General features: G+C 46.3%; 1 protein-coding gene across 1 annotated transcript in view; it reads left to right on the top strand.

Moving 5' to 3' along the window:
* PLPP3 (phospholipid phosphatase 3) overlaps nt 1-19,554 on the top strand; it is a 46,014-nt gene that overhangs the window by 10,396 nt on the left and 16,064 nt on the right. Inside the window, exon 2 of the mRNA XM_075037196.1 lies at nt 14,994-15,151. Coding sequence (XP_074893297.1) covers nt 14,994-15,151 — 158 coding nt within the window. The remainder of the gene's footprint in view (nt 1-14,993; nt 15,152-19,554) is intronic.

The raw sequence follows: 19,554 nt of genomic DNA, 5'->3' as shown, positions 1-19,554 counted from the left end.
CAAAATAAGAGCTGATGTTTTTCTGGTTAAGGATATGGGGGAAAAGGTGCACTGAGACATCTGTCAATTGGTAATACGTAAGACAAATGGCTAATTCTCAAAGGAAGGGCTTGGAGGGTGCTTTAGCCTACTCATACTTGCCAAACTAAGAAAAAATTACTGCCTGACCACAAGAGGCTATGTTCTCAGTAGAAGCCTTGGGGGTTTTTGTATGGGGTTTTTTTTGTTTGTTTGTTATTATCAAAGTTTGCAGCATCAGTGACTATTTCAAATAATTCCATCTTTTCTCCCATAATCTGGAATGGATATTTTTTCAGCTAGCACTCCTCATTTCTTGACCATCCCTGCAGCTTTAGCATGCAGCTGTCATTCTGCTGCAGCTCCCACAAAGCGGCTGAAAACCAAGGTAACAGCAACATTTTGAGTGAAGGGGATGAAATGTGGAATAGGTTCAGCGTATTTCTTTGTCATTGTTGGAGTCCTATTCAGTCTGGAACTGAATAGGAGGCTGATTAGCATGTGGAAGCATTTCTAAAGCATTGGACTGTGAGGGTTGGGTGTTTGGTTGGTTTGTTTTTTTTTTTCCTTAAAGGAGAAGTTTTGTGGCGTTTATTTTTCTGACTGAGCTCATATGAATCTTTGTTAAGTGCAAAACCCATGGAAAAGTCAAATACCATTTTAAGGAAAGCCTGTTTTGATAAATCACCATGGGCACGGGCACAAAGAAGTTTTCCAGTGCCTAAAGCTCTACTGGCTAGGCAGGGTCTAGGGATGCAGTGTGTTTAAAACAGCCAGACAAGTGGGATAGAGTTTGGGACGCATCTGGATTGTGGATATAACAATAGGGACTTTGCTTTTGCTCTCGCTGAAGTTGTCTGCAAAAGTGGGTATTGCTTTATGAACACAGGATTGGGTCCACAGTCTGAAAATCCACCTGCTTAAATGCTCAGCGTTTTGCTTTCACAGAGAAAGATATAACACTGAGGCCGATTAAAAAGCTCACTGCAAGTGGAAAAATAACTTTTCCCCAATGAAATTCTTTCAAGTCCTGGTCCTGAGGCTGGTTTTGGAGAAGAGGCTTGATTTTTCCCTTTGGTGTCAGGATGAGGCACGGGGCTGACGTTCCCGTTACAGTCCCTTGTTGCAAGATCTGCCGTGTTTTGCTCCGAGGGGTAACCGAAATTGCCTTGGTGCTATTTGTGGGTCTCAGGTGGGTCTGTGCTAGACCAGAGACCCTGGCGTGGGCGTACTGTATCTCCTGCCCTGTGTGGGATTGCGGGATTTTGGGGTGCTTGCAAACCCCAAGGGAGATGGGGGACCCCGTTGTATGTTGGGGGCTGTATGGATGTAGCACACTTGTTCCCCTGAGCTTGCAGACAGAGTGGGCAGTGCAGGAAAATGCGTTTAATTTCTGGGCGCAAGGAGCGATGAAGTTGTTTGGAAAATTCATGGTAGCAGTTGGAGTCGAACCCTCTTGGTGATGCATGTATGGACCAGACCCCATGCATGGGTTTCTCCAAGGAGCAGTGATGCCTTGTCTCGTTTCCTTTCAATTATTCCAGTTTAAAAGGAAAAAAAAGTGCCTCTCCAGCTCACTAGTGTGCCTTAATGTAGGCTATCGAAGGCTGATTAAAACTATTGTTTAATTAAGGAGAACTTAGCTCCTCTGGTTGCAATTCACAATTAAAGGATCGTTTGAAGTAATTCTGCAATACTTACTTTTTTTTTTTAACACCCCCCCCCCTTTCCTTTAACGTGAAGAAAGTTCCTAGCACTGTACGTGCCGCAGCACCGAGGTTTCGAACGCTATTACAGGACCGCAAACCTGCTGGCAAATCTGGCTGCTGCCAAAGGCATCCGAACATTAAAAAGCCCTGCAGAGGGGTGGGAGGGAGTTCAATCTCAGGATACGCTGATTTGGAAAGGGAATCCAAACAAAGAGGCTTTTCAGCAGAGGCTGAGGCTTGGCTTCTCTCAAGGGCAGTTTGGGCTTGGGGAAGCATCCGGGAGGCGGCGAGCAGAGCAGGAGTACATGAGCTGGATGCCGCGCGGTGTAAGGTTTCCCAGCACAGCGCGGTTTTGTGTTACAGGCTGGGGAACTGGCTGTAAGCGTTCCTCTCTTTTCTTTTTCTTTTTTTTTTTGTTTTTTTTTTTAGTTTTTTGTTTTTTTCTCCTTTTATTTCTGTTGGAAACAAAAGGGAGGTTTAGGCTTTTTTTTTTTTTTTTTTTTTTATTGTTAATAAAGGTTCCCATCCCCTGCAGGTTTGGCGATGCCTCTCGCTGTTGATGCTGGAGGGGGACCTGTCGGTGTCTCCGACCTGGAGAAACCCTTTGCTGGGTCCCTCGCAGGGCCATTTCGGTTTACTCTGAAAGCGCAGCCCTCTCGCAGGCTCACTGAGGGCACTCTGGCAGGAGCCTTGGGTGACCGAGGGGACAGGCACCTCCTAATGAAAGGTCCGGCTCAGATAAGGAGAATTGAAATGAGATGGATGCTGGGGCACCTCCTTCGCAGCGGGAGGGATGCGAAGCGGGGCGAGCGTCTGCTGGCCCCCCTGTTCCCGCGGTGGCACCTCCGAGTGCCACCAAACTCTCGAAAAGTGCCAAGAAGAGCCGAGCGGGGAGGAGGTGCTACCAACCATCCCAACCAACCAGTTGGGTTTTTTTTATAGGCGCCAGATGGTTTTAATAGAGGAAAGCTGAACTTCTTATGACCCTTCCCCACAGACGTTGTTTGTTGTTTTGTAATTGTGGCCAGGACAAAACCATGTCCCAGAACCTGCAGTGAGTGTGAGAGCTGGTTGCCTGGTGCCTTCTTCTCCCACCCCACCGGGAGCCCCCCCCGCTGCCCCGTGTTCCTCTGCCTCCAAATTATCCGGGGGAAACTGCTGGGCATGAAAGACTTGAGGCTTTCCACTGATCCCCGGTTAAAGAGATTAGCAAGAGTACAAATTGGAGAAAACCGAAACATCTCAAAGCGAAGCGCAAGGAAGCAATAAAATGTCAAGCCATATTTTCCCTTCTGGTTGATTAAAAATTCTCCTGATAAGCAAGAAAGCTTTCATGGCTGGACAAGACCTGTGTCGTGTCAAATGCAGTGAAAGGTTTATTAGGAGGATAAAGCGGTGTGAGCGTTGGGTTGTGCTTGCAGCCCTTCTGGCGCTGAGTTATCCCCCAGGGCCGAAGGCATTTTGCAATGGTATGGGAGCAAGAAGTGCGATGGAGAAACTGCTCCTCTTGTGGAAAGAGGAAAATGTATGGAAATGGAAGTGTCTGGAGGGGAGAGTGGGAGACAGGAGCGTCTGCATGCTGAACGACTGTCAGAAGAATTAACATAGAAACTGGCTGTTGGGGAAAGCTGTATGACAAAGGTAAAGGAAGAAGAGCAAAAGCTGTCAAATTACTGGTAATGAGGGTCTGAGTGTTATACCTATATCCGTAGTGCATCCACACCCGTGATTTTTGAGCGCGTGGTTGTCCTGTGGCTGGTACCTTTGGGAGCAGTGTTACATCAAGGCTGACCATTTCAGTGAATTGCCTCTTGCTGCCCCTGTTTACGGTCTTGTTACTGCCCAGGGGCATCAAACCTCCAGTAAATCTGAAATCACGCCCATCTCGTGCCCTGCTTGTTTCATGGTGGCTCTGGGGACTGGAGGCTACCGGGGGGCTGCAGGCTGAGGGGAGGAGAAGTTCAGTGGACTCGCCTTGGCTTTTGGAAAGTAGAAAGTTAGGCAGAAGAAAGAAATGAGGGCTAGCTCTCCTGCTCTCCATGGGAAAACCAACAGTGGTGGCGAACCAGTGCGTGTGGAGATCTGCTCCAAGTCAGTGCCAAGATGCTCCACTGGGCCCATGGTTTCCTTGTAGTTTGAGAAATCTGTTTGGGGATCAAACACAAGACAAGAATGAAGAAGCAGGAAAACAAAAGGCTTGCTTCCGTGCTGTTGTGTTTGACTTCCCAAGGTTTTAATTGCCAAGGGCCGCGTTGGGAGCCAGCTGGCTGCAAAGGGATGCAGATCTCAAGTAAGAGAGGGGGTTTTTTTGGTTGTTTGTTTTTTTATTTTATTTTATTTTTGTCTGAGGATCTCATAACTGTTATATTTTCCTGCAGGAGATGCAGCTCTGTATACATTTTTTGCCCCCAAATGTGAATTATCGTTTTTAGGTACCTGCTTCCTCAGCTCCTACAGCTGCTGTTAAAGCTCCTGCTCTTATTGTTTTACTGTCTGTAGGAGTACGAGGGTAGAAGCAGCAGGAATGGCAAGTATGGAGTCCAAATTCTACCTCAATTTTAGAGTTTTTTCTCCTTGGAGCAGAAAAGCATGCTTTATACGAAGGGGAGATCCAGTAGGTGGTTCAACTTGCAAGCCCTCGGTCCAAGGGATTCCCGTGTCCCTGCAGATGCTGGTGCACAGTGACAGCAGGATCAGGCCCACCAGTGTGTGGCCTGGGGACAGGCTGGACAATCCCAGTTTTGCTGCCAAAACCTTGCTTGTACAATAACTTGAAAAGAGGAAAAAAAGGCCAGCTTAAAAAAAAATATAATAATAAAGCATGGGATATTTGGCACGCCAGTTGTATAAATCTCGACATTAGCTACCTGTGAATCATCCAGCAGCATGTTAATTGGTACCCCTCGGTAGATGAGGATTTGGCATCAGGTCTGCATGTAATTACAAGCCACACACAGAAGGACACAGGCAGCTAATGAACTCCTGCCAAACTCCAGCTCCGCTTCTGCGGCTTTTGAAGTGCGCTGGTCTTTCAGCATTTTGTATAGTAAGCACTGAAAGGCATCAAATCACTCCTTTGACAGCGTTTAGAAAGGGTTGGTTTGTTGAATAACCGAGTCCCTCCAAACTCCCATCTGAGAACTAGAGCATCTATAGGCGCCTTTCTCAGCGGAGCAGTAAATAGGCTGGAAATAGAGGACACCCCCGACGAGCTGCTGAGCTCCCGCCTCGCTGACAAGAGCCAGCGGGCTCTGGTTGCCACGATGGGCTGCAAGAAAAGAAACTATTTCCATTTAAAAAATCCTTCAAAACAACCCCACCGACGGTACGGGCTTTTTCCCAAGCCTCAAAAAGTGTTTAGGACCGAGGTTGCGTGCGTCTGCGGTTGCATCGGTGTTACGAGGGGGATAGTAAAAAGGGGTTTGGGGGGTTTTTTGCCCTGTTGGGAGGGCAGGTTTTCGGGATAGTGGATTTGGAAGGTTGTGGTGCTTTTTTGTGGATGCTTTGTTGCTGGGATCGGATTTGAGCCCGAGCCTTTCTCCTTCTCTTTTCATGCCTGAGGTGACAAAGGGAGTGGTTGTTGAGATAAAAACAATTTCCATGAAAACCTGCGATTTTCAGGCAAACATACCAGGCGGGTTTCATGGCAGTACCATGGTGAAGAGGAATAATGCAACTTGGCACGAAGCCCTTCCAAAAAAAAACCCCCCAAAAAGGGGGAAACAGAAGAGCCTTTGTTGAAATTAACCGCAATAAAGAAAAAGGGACTGCTATTCCCTTGGGCTTCTTTAACCTTTTTTCACCAATTTATTCACACGTTCCTTGACAGCAGGGCACAGCATTGTTACAGGGGGGCTGGAAAGGGAAAATAGGGAATTATCCATTTCTGGGTTTTAAAAAGTACAGTACACGGTGTGTCCCTTGAGTCAGTGTGAATAGAGACTTGGCCATTGCCCGCGCTGTTGGGATGCAGCCCGATTTTTATCGTCCCCTGAGGAAACGGGGCTGCGAAATGTCACCTGGCTGCAAAACGCAGCCGTCGCGGGGAGGTTTGGGCTGCGCGTGGGAAAGGGCCTGTCGTGACACCCGGCGTGACAAGGTGGACGTGCCCGCCGTGGCTGGCCCTTCTGCCAGTGCTGGCCTGGCGCTTGCAGAAGAGGGCGGTGAAATTTTAGGTGTTGCCGTGACGCTGCTGCATCACCTGGATTTGCAGAATGTGCAGTTTTTTAGGGGGATAAAAAGCACCCAGAAGTCCGAGGTGGTGTGTGACTTGGAACCGTGCTGTCCCCAAAAATCTCTATTTAGCTTTCGGGGACCCAAATAAGTCATAGGGTCTCGTCGGAGGGCAGATGGGTCAGGGTAGGTAAGTCGTGCCGTTCTTGTGAGCAGCGCGGGGTGGGCACCTCGTGTCCCCGCAGGTGATGGCTTGCCACCGAAATATCCCAATCCCAGCTGCTTTCGACCAAAGTAACTCAAACTCCTGTGGGCAGCGAGGTGGCAGCAGCCGTCGCGCCTCCGCCTTCCCCTGCAAAGTCTCCCCTCCCTGTAATACAAAACTATTTTAATTAGGAGCATGATTTTTTTTTTTTAATATTACCTGGGTACCAGTGCAATCTCAGTTATATCATGTATTGTTATACATTAGGGTTCTACGTTGCTCTATGCAGTAACTGCCGACAAAATACAGAGGAGGGAGAAAAGAGATAATATTATGCCTTTTTAACCCATCAGTGAATAGGCAAAGCCTTACTGAGCTCTGCTCTAGGGACCACTGAGATCAAACCCCCATCGCTCGAAGGGCCTTTGGATCGTTTCCACCTATGCTCACGTTTTTTTGCCTTTCAGCACTGTGTACCATGCATTATATCCTGGAAACTCTACCGAATCTCGACTACCGAGGGGGAAAAGTTTCATTTCCAGTTAATCAAGGGAGTTGTGTAATACCATTTTCTCCTGGGGAACTTCCAGAAAAAAGAAAGGAGGAGAGGGAGGGGGAAAAAAGGGGGGTATTATATAAAGCAAGTATATTAAGAGGAAATAAATTATGAATTAAAAGTGATTAGTGAACTTTTAAGAAAGAGGTCAGAAGTGCCTTTTGGACTACAAACTTTTTAAGCTTTCAGTGCTTGTATTCGGTTACAGAGTTATAACCCGGCCTTATTTGTGCAGGTGGCTGCTGCTTCAAATCCGAAGAAGGATTTTGCATTTACAATAGGTACATTGACAGAACTGGGTCAGAAAGCTACTCGCAGCAGGCTTCAGCGCTGCGGACACAGGCTCTGCCGTCTCCTGCACAGAGGCAGTTGCTCCCAAAAACGTGCTTAATTACAGCTGCAGTGCCTGGCCGGGATGCTCCGGGAAGGGGGAGAGGAAACTTGGGAAGTTCAGCAGATGAATTTATTTTATTTTAATTTTTTTTAAGAGACCCGATGTTGACCAGGTGAACTGGCTTTTATTTTTGCTTTAAACTCTTTGCGCCTTTATCGATTTAAAAATAATCGAGAGAATTTTGTTGGCTGCAGTTTTATATTTCCATTTGTTCTTGTTAGGGTTTGGTGTGGCTGTGCAAAGAGAAGGAGCCAGGGCTTATATGTGGTGGTGTTTGGGGGCAGTAAGCTGAGATAAGGAGTCTCTGCTTGATATTTCATATACTCAAACAATACCTACAGCCCACAAAACTTTCCTCTTGAATAGAGGTTGATGGAGCGGAGCAGATTTGTTATTATATGGGGAAATATCAGCGTTCGCGCAGCCAATGCGGGATGATGTGGATGAAGAGGAGCAGTAGCTCTGCTCACCCTTACATCGGTTCAGAGGAAAGCTCCGAGATTTCCCCCGAAGAAACGGGGTGTCATGGCCCTTTCCCGCAGCGCGAGCATTGCCGGGCAGTGGTCCGAGCCCTTCCTCGAAGGCAGAGCCCGGAGGAGTCGTGGTGAGGCAGGGCTCGTTCCAAACCCCGCTGACCGGCAGAGTAAACCGTGTTCGCTTCGTTTGTAATTGAAAACATAATAGTCGCCGCAGTGTATTTTTCACACGATCCGTTTGCCCTGAGTATTGCAGAGTTCACAGACGCATTTTTAATTTTTTTTTTTTTCCTCCCTTTATTCAAGCTGGGTTATCCTAGGTCAGACTTGTCATATCTGCGAGACCTTCCAAAGCACTTGGATGTACAGAGGTGCCTCAAAAGATGCTGACACATTGGGGTTTTCACGGCGTATCGCATTTTATTCCTTGCTGTGGACAATGTTAAATGATGGCTTTGTTTCCATCATGTTTGGCTGGGGCTGGCTCTGGGTTCCTGTTGATAATGTCTTTTATATTCACCCTCTCCAACTTTTGCTGGTCGACCAGTCTGGCTGAAATCTATTTTACCCCACAAATGCAGAATTTTGTATGTGTTTAGGTGTTGTGGCTTGGATAAGACCTTTTGTTCTTATTAATGCATTTTTTTAGGTATTAAAAATACATGTGCACTTTAATATAAAGCTCTTCTAACACATCAGCTCATGCCAGACTCCCAGGAGGAACAACTTAACGCACTTCTCTTTCTTCCTTTGTATGTGGTGTTTACCTCTGGAAATAGGTAACAGGTACTCTCTAAAACCAGTATTTCTCCCAGCAAAACCAATGGCAGCACTCCTGTTCATCTGGAGCTCTTGGACCGTGGGGCTGGCACGTTGAGCTCCAGCCACCTGAGGAAGCATTTCTACCAAGGTTTCAAATCCAGAGGAATTTGCAGTGTGTGAGAACACTTTAAACCAAATGTTAAGTTATCTGTGACCAAGAGCCTTTCTGTAATAATATTTTCCCAGGATGGTTGGGTCAGTAAGCATGCTCCAGGTTGCACAGGGCTGTATTTACTGCAAAGGGTGGCTGTGTCTCTGGATGATGGGTTTGGGCAGCCGGTAGAGATACCTGTCATTTGTGCCACCTTTTAGAGGCATTTCCCAAATGCCTCTCCAGCTTGCAGCCTTCAACGTTGCAGGGTTGTTCTTATAGAAAACGAATATTCTTGGCTTTCTTCTTGTTTGCTATTGCACTCGCAGGCATGAGAAGGCATTTTGCCCAGCGTTCCAGCATAACCAGTTCTTCTTAAAAAACAAACAAACAAAAGAAACCCCAAAAAGTAAGAACCCAGAAAATATCATCATCTAGGTCAAAATGAACCTGCGTCTGCCCACTAGGAAATCTCCTGGACTCTGTAGCAGCTGATGGACTTAAAAATGGTGAGGTTTATGTTGGAGTTCAATGATTTGGCTGAAATATAACTAATAATAATAAAGTGGACTGTAATGTCATCCCCTTGATAGGAAGGATACCAGACAGATTGACATAGGTAGGTGCAAAGGTTAGTGTGAGTAACATGGGAGAATGTACATAGAGTAGAAAACGAGCTAATATCTTCGTTTTTGTGGAAGTCAGCCCGTTGTGTCCTAGGACTTTTCCAAACGGGTCAAATCGGAGGAATGCAATATATGCTGATCCTTGCTTATAGCTTCTTTAGTCCTCTAAAGCAGGTACCTGTTCTACCATAAAGTCTAGGGTTTGTTTGTGTGTTTGGAGAATTTTCTGTCCTCATGTGTCTGTGTAGCTGAGAGTAGTGGAACTGTAATAGAGTTGAATGGGAATCTGTTTTGCAAACAAAGGTATTAGATGTGTTTCCAAAATACAGGCAAATGTACAGAGCAGTCTTCTGGACTGCTGGAACCAAGGTGAAGAACAATTAAGACCGAGCAGGTAATAAAGTAACAGAGTTGATGGTACTCTGTGTTTCTGACGCTAGCCTAGTTGTCTCCTGTGAATATATGGGCCTCAAGTATCCCAATTCAGGCAAAAAAGCATTGGGAAGGAGGCACATCACTGATGCTTTCAAGACCTTTAAAAATCCCAACATAATGGCCCAACCCAGTCTGCAGTGGGATCCTTCTTTTGGCTATTGCTGTCCTGCGGATCAGGTCTGCTGGGATTATTTTTTGGTTGACCAAGCTCCTACTGCTCCTTCAGCCACCCATTTTGTTGGTGCTGGTGCAGAATCAGGCCCTATTGTGATTGGCAGCATATGCCTGATATGATAGAAATGTGGAAATACTTCTATACTTTGTGTTACTAAATTTTATCTCTGTGTGTTTATATATATATATATATATATATAATGTCAACTGGCTTCAAGAGTTGTTCACTCTTGCAGCAGCTGCCAGGTCTGGTCTGCAGTGCTGCAATTCTTCTCTAAAAGCTGGGGAAGCCAACTTCTAAAGCCCCAATAAAAGCCTACCATAGGCTAATCTAGTTTTTATGCATTTTAAAATATGTACAAATATTGTAAACCAAATAAGGTTTATATGTACCCAGGTCAGCCACTAAGTAGTTCAAATAGAAAGCCCGTCTCTTGTAGGTACCCAAATATTTACAGAGTGTGTCTTGAATGAGGAATTAGATATGCCGCTCAGCCCTGCCAAATTATTTAATGATCTTTTTCACTTATTAAGCTAGATGTTTAATCTACTGAAACCTTAAAAACACGCCCAGGGCCTGGACACTGGCAGCCAAACACATCACAGAGTGCTTGTTAGAAATTACCATTGCTTTGTTGAGATAGCCAGCAACATCCCACTGACCTGCAGGGTTGAAAGAAGAAAGATTTAGTGGAAAAAACCCAACCTCCATCAAAACCAAACATTAAAAAAAGACCTTGATGGTGTTTAATTTAGTGCAAAGGTGAAGGTTGGCCTGGGAAGATGAGAGCTGCATGGGTGGGTCACTGCAGAAACTCCTTTTCCCCTCCCGATCCCTCCATGGCTTTTCCGATGGGTGGCCAACAAAAGCTTATTCCCTTTTTTAATATTTTTCCCCCATTAAATCTGCACGAGCGTTAACTTTTCAAAGACTCTGAGATTCAAAGTGCCGTACCCAACACAGAGCCCTTTCTTCTGCCTTTGATTTTATGCACATTTCAAGCTGGTCAGAGAGTATGTGGGGCTTTTGCAAGGGTTTTCGTTTAGGCTTGGTGGTGGGCTTGTAGCTTTCATGCTGCCAGCCTTCCCAGGATTATTGCCTATTAATTGCCTTTTAATAAAGGTGCTGACCAAAGAAAGGAATATTTTTTCCTTGGTGCTAGATTTCCAAACTTGATTGGCTTTATTAAATGGAAAGACAAATAAATTTGAAGCCTGCACCGAAATATCTTGGTGTAGGACACCAGCGGTTAGAGGTCACCAAGTCACTTGGACTTCCTCCCAACAAAAGCAACATCATTTTTCAACGTCCAGCCCCACGGCATCCCGCGGTGCCTCGCACAATTTGTTAGTGTCCACACCTGCTCCGTGCCGCTTGGAGCGGGGCTGAGCCCGTTTGGATGGGGCAGGATCAGTCCCCGAGAGATTTCTATTATGCTCATGGTTTGGAGCCCTGTTTGATCTCCTACAGCATAATTAGATAAAAGCATATGGTTGGGATTTCCTTGTTCTGCTATTAAAGCAGAAAAATCCCCTTTATATAAGGAAAAAAAACCCTTTCCTTCACCTTGTGAAGTATGTTACAATTCAGAAGGTAATCTCGGCTCCAGTTACCTTTTTTGCATTGGAATAAGCAAATCCCTTTGTTTTGTGCTTTAGTTTCCTCTCTCGGTGAGATGGGGATAACAGTGCTTCTCTGGTTGCACAGCCCCGTATGGATGCGCCAGGGTTGCCTCCATGCCTTAGGGTATGGTCCATAGGCTGCTGGGTAATTTCTCAGCATGGAGATACCCGTATTAAGGGGGACGTGAGGACCTTCCACAGCGTTACTAAAGATTTTGCAGTAGGTCTGTACACACGGGTGAGGTGTAACCACAGACAGAACGGCCAAACAGGACCGGTTTTGGAGAAGAGTGACCATCCCCAAAATCAGTGTAAATTTTTTGCCCGCCGTGTACGTCTATCGCTTACTTCAATGCAAGTCACCTTTTGTTACCATTTTCTGAAGCGTACCTCTTGTGTTCTCAGTAGTTTTGTACCGTGGGTAGTGGTGGAGGCTGAAAACTTGGAACCTTTACGGGGTTCAACTGTTGAATTTGTAGGTGTAAGTCACTGTAGCCAGGGATGCGTAATCCGAATTTCCTGTTAAAACGCTGAATCGGAGAAGTAGACTGGGGCAGAAGAGGTGATGAGGCCAGATGTACCATCGTCATGGTACACCCCTACGCTGCTTGCCTGCCGTTTCCAAGGGCGTGTGGGCTGTAGCCCCATTTCTGGATACCTTTGCCTTCAGCAGATCTCCTAGTGTGAATAACGTCTCCGTGGCCTTTCGCTGAGGGATCCCAAAGGCATCTCTCTCCGCATTTAATTTTCTGTCTTCTTCCAGACTTCCCTCTGTAGTGTTTTTCTGTAAAACCCATTCTCTGGCTGCCTTTTGGCACCGCTACAGGCTTCTCTGTGCTGGAACCCCTTTGCCAAAAAAAATGTGGGTGGTGACCTAGTCACTTAGACAACCTGTCCTCCAAGCAATAACCTTGTGGAAGAAGAGCCATCTTGAGCGTGGTTTACCGTTCGCCATGGGCTGGGGTCTTCTCTTCCTTGGGTAATTACGGCTGAAAGAGCAGCCTCTCACCGAGCCCTCGAAATCAAAGGCATGTTATGTCTTCTAAGTAATATCCGTTCAGCTATGGAGAGTATGTTTATGTTTCTCATGTTTAAAAAAAAAAAAAAAAAAGGGGGAAGGGAGGAGGAAAAAAAAAGGGAATCTGAGGTTACTGTTTTGCTGGAAAAATGTCAAGACTTGATTGGCAATATCCCGCTAAACCACAAGTTTGTAGGAGAGAAAACAAAACCGTTGGATTTTCTAAACTATGCCTATGTGCACTTTAAGAAAATGTATACTATATAGGTCAGTTATGCTCTTATTATAGCTGTGGCAAGCGTACATATAATTGAAACGTGGAAATACTACCCCATGCTGTTCGATGAATGAAGGGAAAACAAGTCTTTATTATTCCTGGGTTCACATAATGTATAGGAACACTATTGTCTTTTTTCTTTTTTTCTTTTTTTTTTTTTTTTTTTTAAAAAGCCAGTTTTAGCTTTCAGATGTATTTTATTGTCTGTGGGAACATGTGTTTTACAGACCTGTCATGTGAAAGCTATTAACAAGAGGAACTGGAGAAATAACAATAAGCCACGTAACTGTGGCATGTCTACTCCCTGAGTTCAACTGTTACGCTGCTGCTTCAAGTGCATGTGAAATTGGATCGTGCCGAGCGACGTTAGCTCTTCTCCTGCAATTTTTCATTGGGAAACTGAAGGATTTTTTAAGTGGCCTATTAATATCAGATTGCTGGCATCAGAGGCACATTTTGGGGCCAAGCTGGCAAGGCATCAAAACGGTTAAATAGTGGAATGAAGATCAACTGGATTCACACGAGATGTCCGATTTTTATTTACTAAATCTGAGCTGGGCAGGCAGTTCTGAAACCTTTCCTCGCTGGTTCACACGTGTGGTGGAAACCGTCCTGCCCTGCCAAGCACCGCGGGGCCCGGCGCTTGCAATTAACCCACTTCCAGTGTTTTTAGAGAGGATCGGAAAGGGGTCCTGAGCGGTGGCCGTGGCCGCTCTTGGGTACCTGAGAGGCTTCAGGTCTGTGTGTGGTTGTCCCTGCTCACAGATGATGGAGATTTTCCTTTTTCTTAAGCCTAACTAAAACCTCCTAATAATCCGGGATTAGGCAACCTATTAACATATAGGAAAAGGAGCCAAAATGGATTGCACAAAGCGAAATACCGAAGGTGGTTCACATGGAGATGGGGAACGTTATTTTGAGGACACTTTTTAACAACCTGGATGGTACCCTTGCTAATCACATCTGGCAGATCGTGATCACTACAAATGTACCATGGACAAATTTAGGTCAAACCCAGCAGCACTTCTTTTTTTTTTTTTTTTTTTTTTTATTATTTTTAATTTTAGAAGGAAAAACCCTCTGATGTCTTAGACTTCTAGCTGTGTAAACAAACCCACAGACACTTAAACAAGTTAGTGGTCGACAACTATTCTGTAGTGCTTTCTGTAGGATCTGGGTGTGAGACCTGTTGTCTTGGCCCGAGGACAGCTTGAACCGCTGTGCATTTGTTTTCCCCTTACCTGGGTTTCGCTCTGCAAGTGGGAGGAGGGTTTCCTGTACCTTGTGGTTTGTGATTTACTCTGAATGCGGGTTTCAGGGAACTTGGGGCTTGTTCTGGTGGGGCTGTACCGCTCCTCTCGGTGACGGGCTTAATAGCGAAGGTGGATGGGGAAACTGAGGCAAAGGGAAGGAGGGTGCCCTGGCCAAGGTAAGGTCGTGGCTGGGAAATACCCCAGGGCTCTCCTTCTAGGTTGGAGGCAATGTTGTATTTCTCTGAAAGACTTAAAAGAATACGGATTTACAGATGTGCAGCAATTTTGAGGTGTGCCCTCCGTAGCGTGTCCCCTAACCCATCACGCGGTGGTTTTGAGCAGATCTGCTCCCTGCCTGGTCCAAAGGTCCAGCCGAGCTATGCAGACACAGGTCTTGGGCACAGAGGGTTCACAAACAGCATTTAAAACCAGATTTCACGTGGCTTTCATGCGATCGAAGGCGAACGGGCTCTGATGGGAGTTCAGCAGCTCTCACGGATGGGCTGGTTGGGTGGGTGCTCAAGCGTCCCCTCGCGTGGATGGGTCAAGGATCGGTGTCCCACAGCTGCCCAAAGCACGTCGTCTTACGGCGGTCGTAGGTACAAACGTGTGCGTACCCTGTAAATACAGAGAGAAGGGAGCCAAGGAAGGCTTCAAAGGCAGAAAAGGAATGGGGACGGAGCATAGCTGGGCTGCCCAGGTAGGAGAAGCTGTGCTGATACTTGATCCGCCGGTGTTTGTTTGCACAGCTCGGGGTTGCCCTGCCGTGGGGCGCTCGGCAGAGCATCGGGCCCTCCCTGGAGAAAAGTGCCAGATTCGTTTTCATGGCTTTTTGCAGAGGAATTGCTTTAGGGGTCCGTTCCTGTAAGTTAATATTTGCAATGCACAAGGCTTAACTGAAACCAGGCAGTGCAGACATCTGATAACCATAACAGAGGAGATGCGACTTGGAAAAGCAAATCCTAATGCTATTCCCTTTGGAAAGATAGCAATATGAAAAGAAAAGCATCGGGAACGGTGCTGCGTGGTTTGTGAGGGGTTTTCTAGCTGGGTCTTTTTTTTTTTTTTTTTTTTTTATTGGCAAGTTGCTTTTCTTTGCCTGTATTGCTGATGGGTTTGGTTGCCGTCTCCCTCTCTTTCTAGCTGGGTTGCCTTTCCTCATCATTGAAACGAGCACAATCCAGCCCTACCAGCGGGGCTTCTACTGCGACGACGACAGCATCAAGTACCCGCTGAAGACGATGGAGACGATCAACGACGCAGTGCTGTGTGCTGCGGGCATCCTCATCGCCATCCTCGCCGTAAGTACCACCTCCGAAACCTCCTCTCCTGTCCCTTGGGAGTCCCCGATGGCTTTTTGTCACCTCTTTAGCCGATGGCACCAACGTCCCGTCGGCGTTGGGGCTTTAACTGAGTCTTGCCGGTGTGTCCACGCTATCTGCCGAGGCGCGCATCTCCTCCGCGATTATTCAGCTTCCGCATAAGCGAGGAGCAGTAAACTTTTCCAAATGAAAGCTTGTAATGGGAGGAATGAGATTACTCTTGAAGCCTGTAAACAGGCCCAAAGCTGTTCGGGCAAGTCTGTGAGCTCCGCAAAAGCTTTTTCACCCTCCAGTAGGAGTTCAGAGCAGAAGCAAAAAGACTTGAGTGTCAGTAAGGACTTGGCATGGTTTGTCCCTATTCAAATAACTCTTGGTATTTGCCTATTTTATAAGGCTTAAAAAAAAAAAGGAAAGGATACATCTTTTCAGCTAGCCAATGCCTGGAAAAGTTTCACAGGTTAGTATTAGATTTTTAAGAGATTGTGTATTACAGTCCTTTTTAAAAAGACAATTAAAACCTTCCACGGGGAGCATATTCCCAGAGTCCTCACTGTAAAAAGTAGTTAATGCACCACCTTCCCAATGCCTCCCCACTTCTCTTTTCCTGCCAGCTTTCCTAGAGCTGTGCTAGGAAACGGTTGCACAGCAAGAGCTTTATGTCAGCTAAAAAGCTGAATTCAACCCATGGAGCTGAGCCTCCTTATGCCAGTGTGTATCCAGTGCTGCGGCAGAAGGCAAGAGCCGTCTCCTGCTTGCTGGTTAAATGCTTCCAGCTGAAGGTGAAATTCCCCTATGAAAAGTACCTACGTTTTCCTTCTCACCTGCTGCCAGCGCAGCTCAGGTGCTTTCCCAGAGACACTGCCTTCCTCTTGGCCCTTCAGCTGAGAGGGACGGAGATGGAGAGGTTGGGAGTGCTTGTTCCCCTCCTAGCTTTCATCTTTCCTCGTAGGAGCAATGTCACGGGCAGTAGGTATTTTAGCGTGGCATGGTGCCTGTTTTGGTCATACCCCGTCCTCATCCTTGCTGCTTCGTGCCATGAATATCTCCATCGTTTCCTGACCACGGAGACTCACTTAGCAAAGTAGGTCCCCAAAACTGCCTTGTCCCTATGCCCCCTCCCTCCTCAAAACAAGCCCAAAAGGTGCCAGAGCCCCCAATCTATAAACACAGCAGAATTTTACCCTGCAGGTGAATTACCCCCAAGTGTGGAAAAGCCATAAAAACGAAATGAAAAAGCCTCTCATTTTCACATTACTGCCTGGGCTATTGGCACACCGGCTCCATGCGGAGTGTGCTTCTGATCAGTAATGAGGCGGTGGCAAATACAGGAGTTGGAACAGAAACTGGAAACATAATCAGCTGCCTATGTGATCCATCAACTTTCTAACACGGAATAGCAAGTCAATTAAAAGAGAAAGAAAATCCCCAGAGAATTAGATGTTTCTGCCCTGGTTTCACTGTGCCCACAACAAATGTAACTTAATAAGGTAAATGCAAAAGCTTGGTTATTTGCTGTTGAGTGATACAAATGGCTAACAAGGAATTGAAGCAACAGATTTCTTTGCTATGGCAGCATGCATGGAAAATTCAAGTCAGCCTGACCTCTTTTTTCAGATGTAACCCAGATACCAGAATTACTGTAGCATAATAGGAATTCCTTCCAAATCCACAAAGCACTGACTCCGCTTCTTTCGCTCACAACGTTTGCCTTTGGAAGGCAGGACAGCGGTTAAGAGGACTTCCAGGGAGCTGGCGTTTTGGATAGCGCAGCCAAAATTTCACGCCCTTGCTTTACGTGGCGTCTTGGGCAGTCTAGCCCGGGGTAAGAGGTCCAGGTCATGTTTTAAATGGCTTGAGGACACCCAGAGTGCTCGCTAAGTAAATGGCAGAGGCGATGACCTTTTCTTCTATCGGGATGTGAGAGGATATGCGTTTGGTTTTAATACCTATATATTTACCGACTTCAGGCAAATTTCTCTGCAGATGATCCTGGAGAGGCTCATGCCCGTGGGCTGTGCGCTCTCACATCTCTCCTGACTGCTCTTGTGCTGGAAGATGGTTAATTTGATCCGCACAGAAGCATGTTGATGGTCCCTGGGATGGCCAGGGGAAGGTGACATTTTCGTCTTCCTGAGCCTCGTACGGGTATCACTGCTGTGGTGCCCCGTGTCCCCGCACCTGAGAGGTCTTGAAAGCCTATGAAAAATACCTAAGAAAAGTCATTTCCTAGATGATCTAAGTTATACAGCTGGATTAGCTGGTTGTTTTACAGTTGAAGGTGATACACTTCAATGTGATTAGACACAGAGAATGTTACACTAGAGACATAAGTGATTAGAAAAGCTCTAAAAGTAATTACGGGCTAATTGGATTGCTGGTAATACCTTATAATAATGATAAAACGGGCACGACAACCAAAAGTCGTCGGCAAAAGGCATTTACAGACAGAAAAGTCTGATGTTGGCTTCTCTCTAGTAACTATCTTTCTTAAAAGCGTGTGCCAGTCCCCCGGGAGCTGTGCCCATCACGTAGGTACAGCATATGGCCCACGCGGATGGCTCACCAGAAGCGCAAGGCTTAAGGAGAGCTTAATATCTTTAAGACTTGTTTTCTTTTCAGGGTGTCCTTTCAGTTCGTGCACATCTGTGCTGCGTTAGTTTTTCACCGTCCTGCTTTATCTGGGACGGCGTTGCCAAAAAAACAAGGTTACCTGATTTTTAGCTTCTCATTAAGGTTGAGCCATGGCTTTAACTAAGCGGAGAGGGTTCATGGCTGCCCAGCAGCGTGTTAGCAAGGGAATGAAGTCTCCAATTTACAATCTGCTACATGTGTGCAATTACCCAGACCACCAACAGTGAGAGAAAAATATTAATCCCCAGACTTTTGTTGGTCCCTGTTTAAAATGGTCACATGCCTTTCCCCGGCCAAGAGCCTCGGGTTTACGTGGATCTGTTTGTGAGTTTGGAGTAATGGCACATCTGCCGGTATCGGATGTCATCCCTAATTTGACTCGTCTTCCCTCTGCAAAAGCCACGAGTTTTGAGCCCTGTAGCTCCCCTTCTTGTGAATTCAGGCTTTTGGGTGAATTTAGGCTGCTCCGTGTCCATCTGGGACACCCTGGAGCTGCCTCCTGCCAGAGGAGCAGGAGATGCTCCAACCTCCCTCTGCACTTCTCAAGCCCGTAGCTTTCCTGGCTGCCAGCTTGTGCTGGAAAGTGGTCCAAAATGGAGATAAACCATGGTTTTTGGAGCCTGTGAGGATTAAAATCACGCTGGAGCCGGTTAGCTGCAGCTCCCCAGACAACTCTTGGTCACGACCAGATTTCCAGGAGTAAATCTTAGCGGTGACATGTAAACCCCGAATGATGGTGCAGCCACCCAAAGCATTTCTGTGCACGGTAGCAGAGCATTCTAGCTTGGCCTTTATTTTTTTATTATTATAGTTGTATCTCTCTTTTGATAAAGCCTGCTTAGCTGCAATTTCAGCTGCTTTAGGTCAGCCTTAGTTTTTTCAAGCCACGGTACGAGTGAGTTCAAACAATGATACAGCTTCATCTCGTCTTAGTCTAATTGCCATACTTTTCCAGTTTATTAGTTTCCAAAGGTTGTGCCAAGCTTTTAAAAAAGGTAGGCAGGGGAGCCTTGTCTCCTGCACGCCACTGGCAGGCTGCCACGCCGGGAGGAATATTGCTGGCTGCTCCAGAAAGGGATTAACATGAAGGCATTTTTCCTGACAGTTAATTTTACATATCACGGTCCTCGTGACTAGAGAGGGGCAGGGACGAGGGGGCGGCCGAAAAAAAACCCTGCCTCGATTTATTACTCAGGTATAAAAACATTTAAAGTAATGAATAAAATCCTAAAGCTGTAAATCTGGAGCTCAAAACCTAGGTGTGTAACGTGACGGAGAACAATTTAAGCCTTTGCCTCTTTGGGAGAGGTGAGACATTTGGACTTCATTTCACAGCCTGATTTTCATTAACCTGCCTTTTAAGAGTCAGGATTATGAGAAGCCAGGTCCTCTGCTCCCTGACAGTGATTTATGGAGATATTGTCAAACCCCAGCACCCCTGACACAAGAAGAACATAATTTGCTGCCACGCAATGGCAAGACCCCTTGAAATGCCCAGAAATAGCTGGCGTTTACGGAGGCTTTGAGCGGCTTGAATTGGTTCTGGTAGCAGCAAGTTTGGGGCCGGAATCTGAAATGTCTGGGGCTTTCCGAGTGTTCCTCGCTTGTGCTCATGGTTTTCAGAGAGGAAGATAAGCAGGTTCTGAGGTTATTCGTTGGTTTTCCTCCAGAATCAGTTTGATACGAGGGTAGTGGATCTGGCCTCTCCTTCCCGAACACGCACTGATTCTTTATCTGTTTTATGTTAAATT

This window comes from Buteo buteo, chromosome 10 (genome assembly GCF_964188355.1).
Source record: "Buteo buteo chromosome 10, bButBut1.hap1.1, whole genome shotgun sequence".
Classification (NCBI taxonomy): Eukaryota; Metazoa; Chordata; class Aves; order Accipitriformes; family Accipitridae; genus Buteo; species Buteo buteo.
Note: the sequence above shows the minus strand (reverse complement) of the source record. Positions and strands in the feature narration are given on the sequence as shown.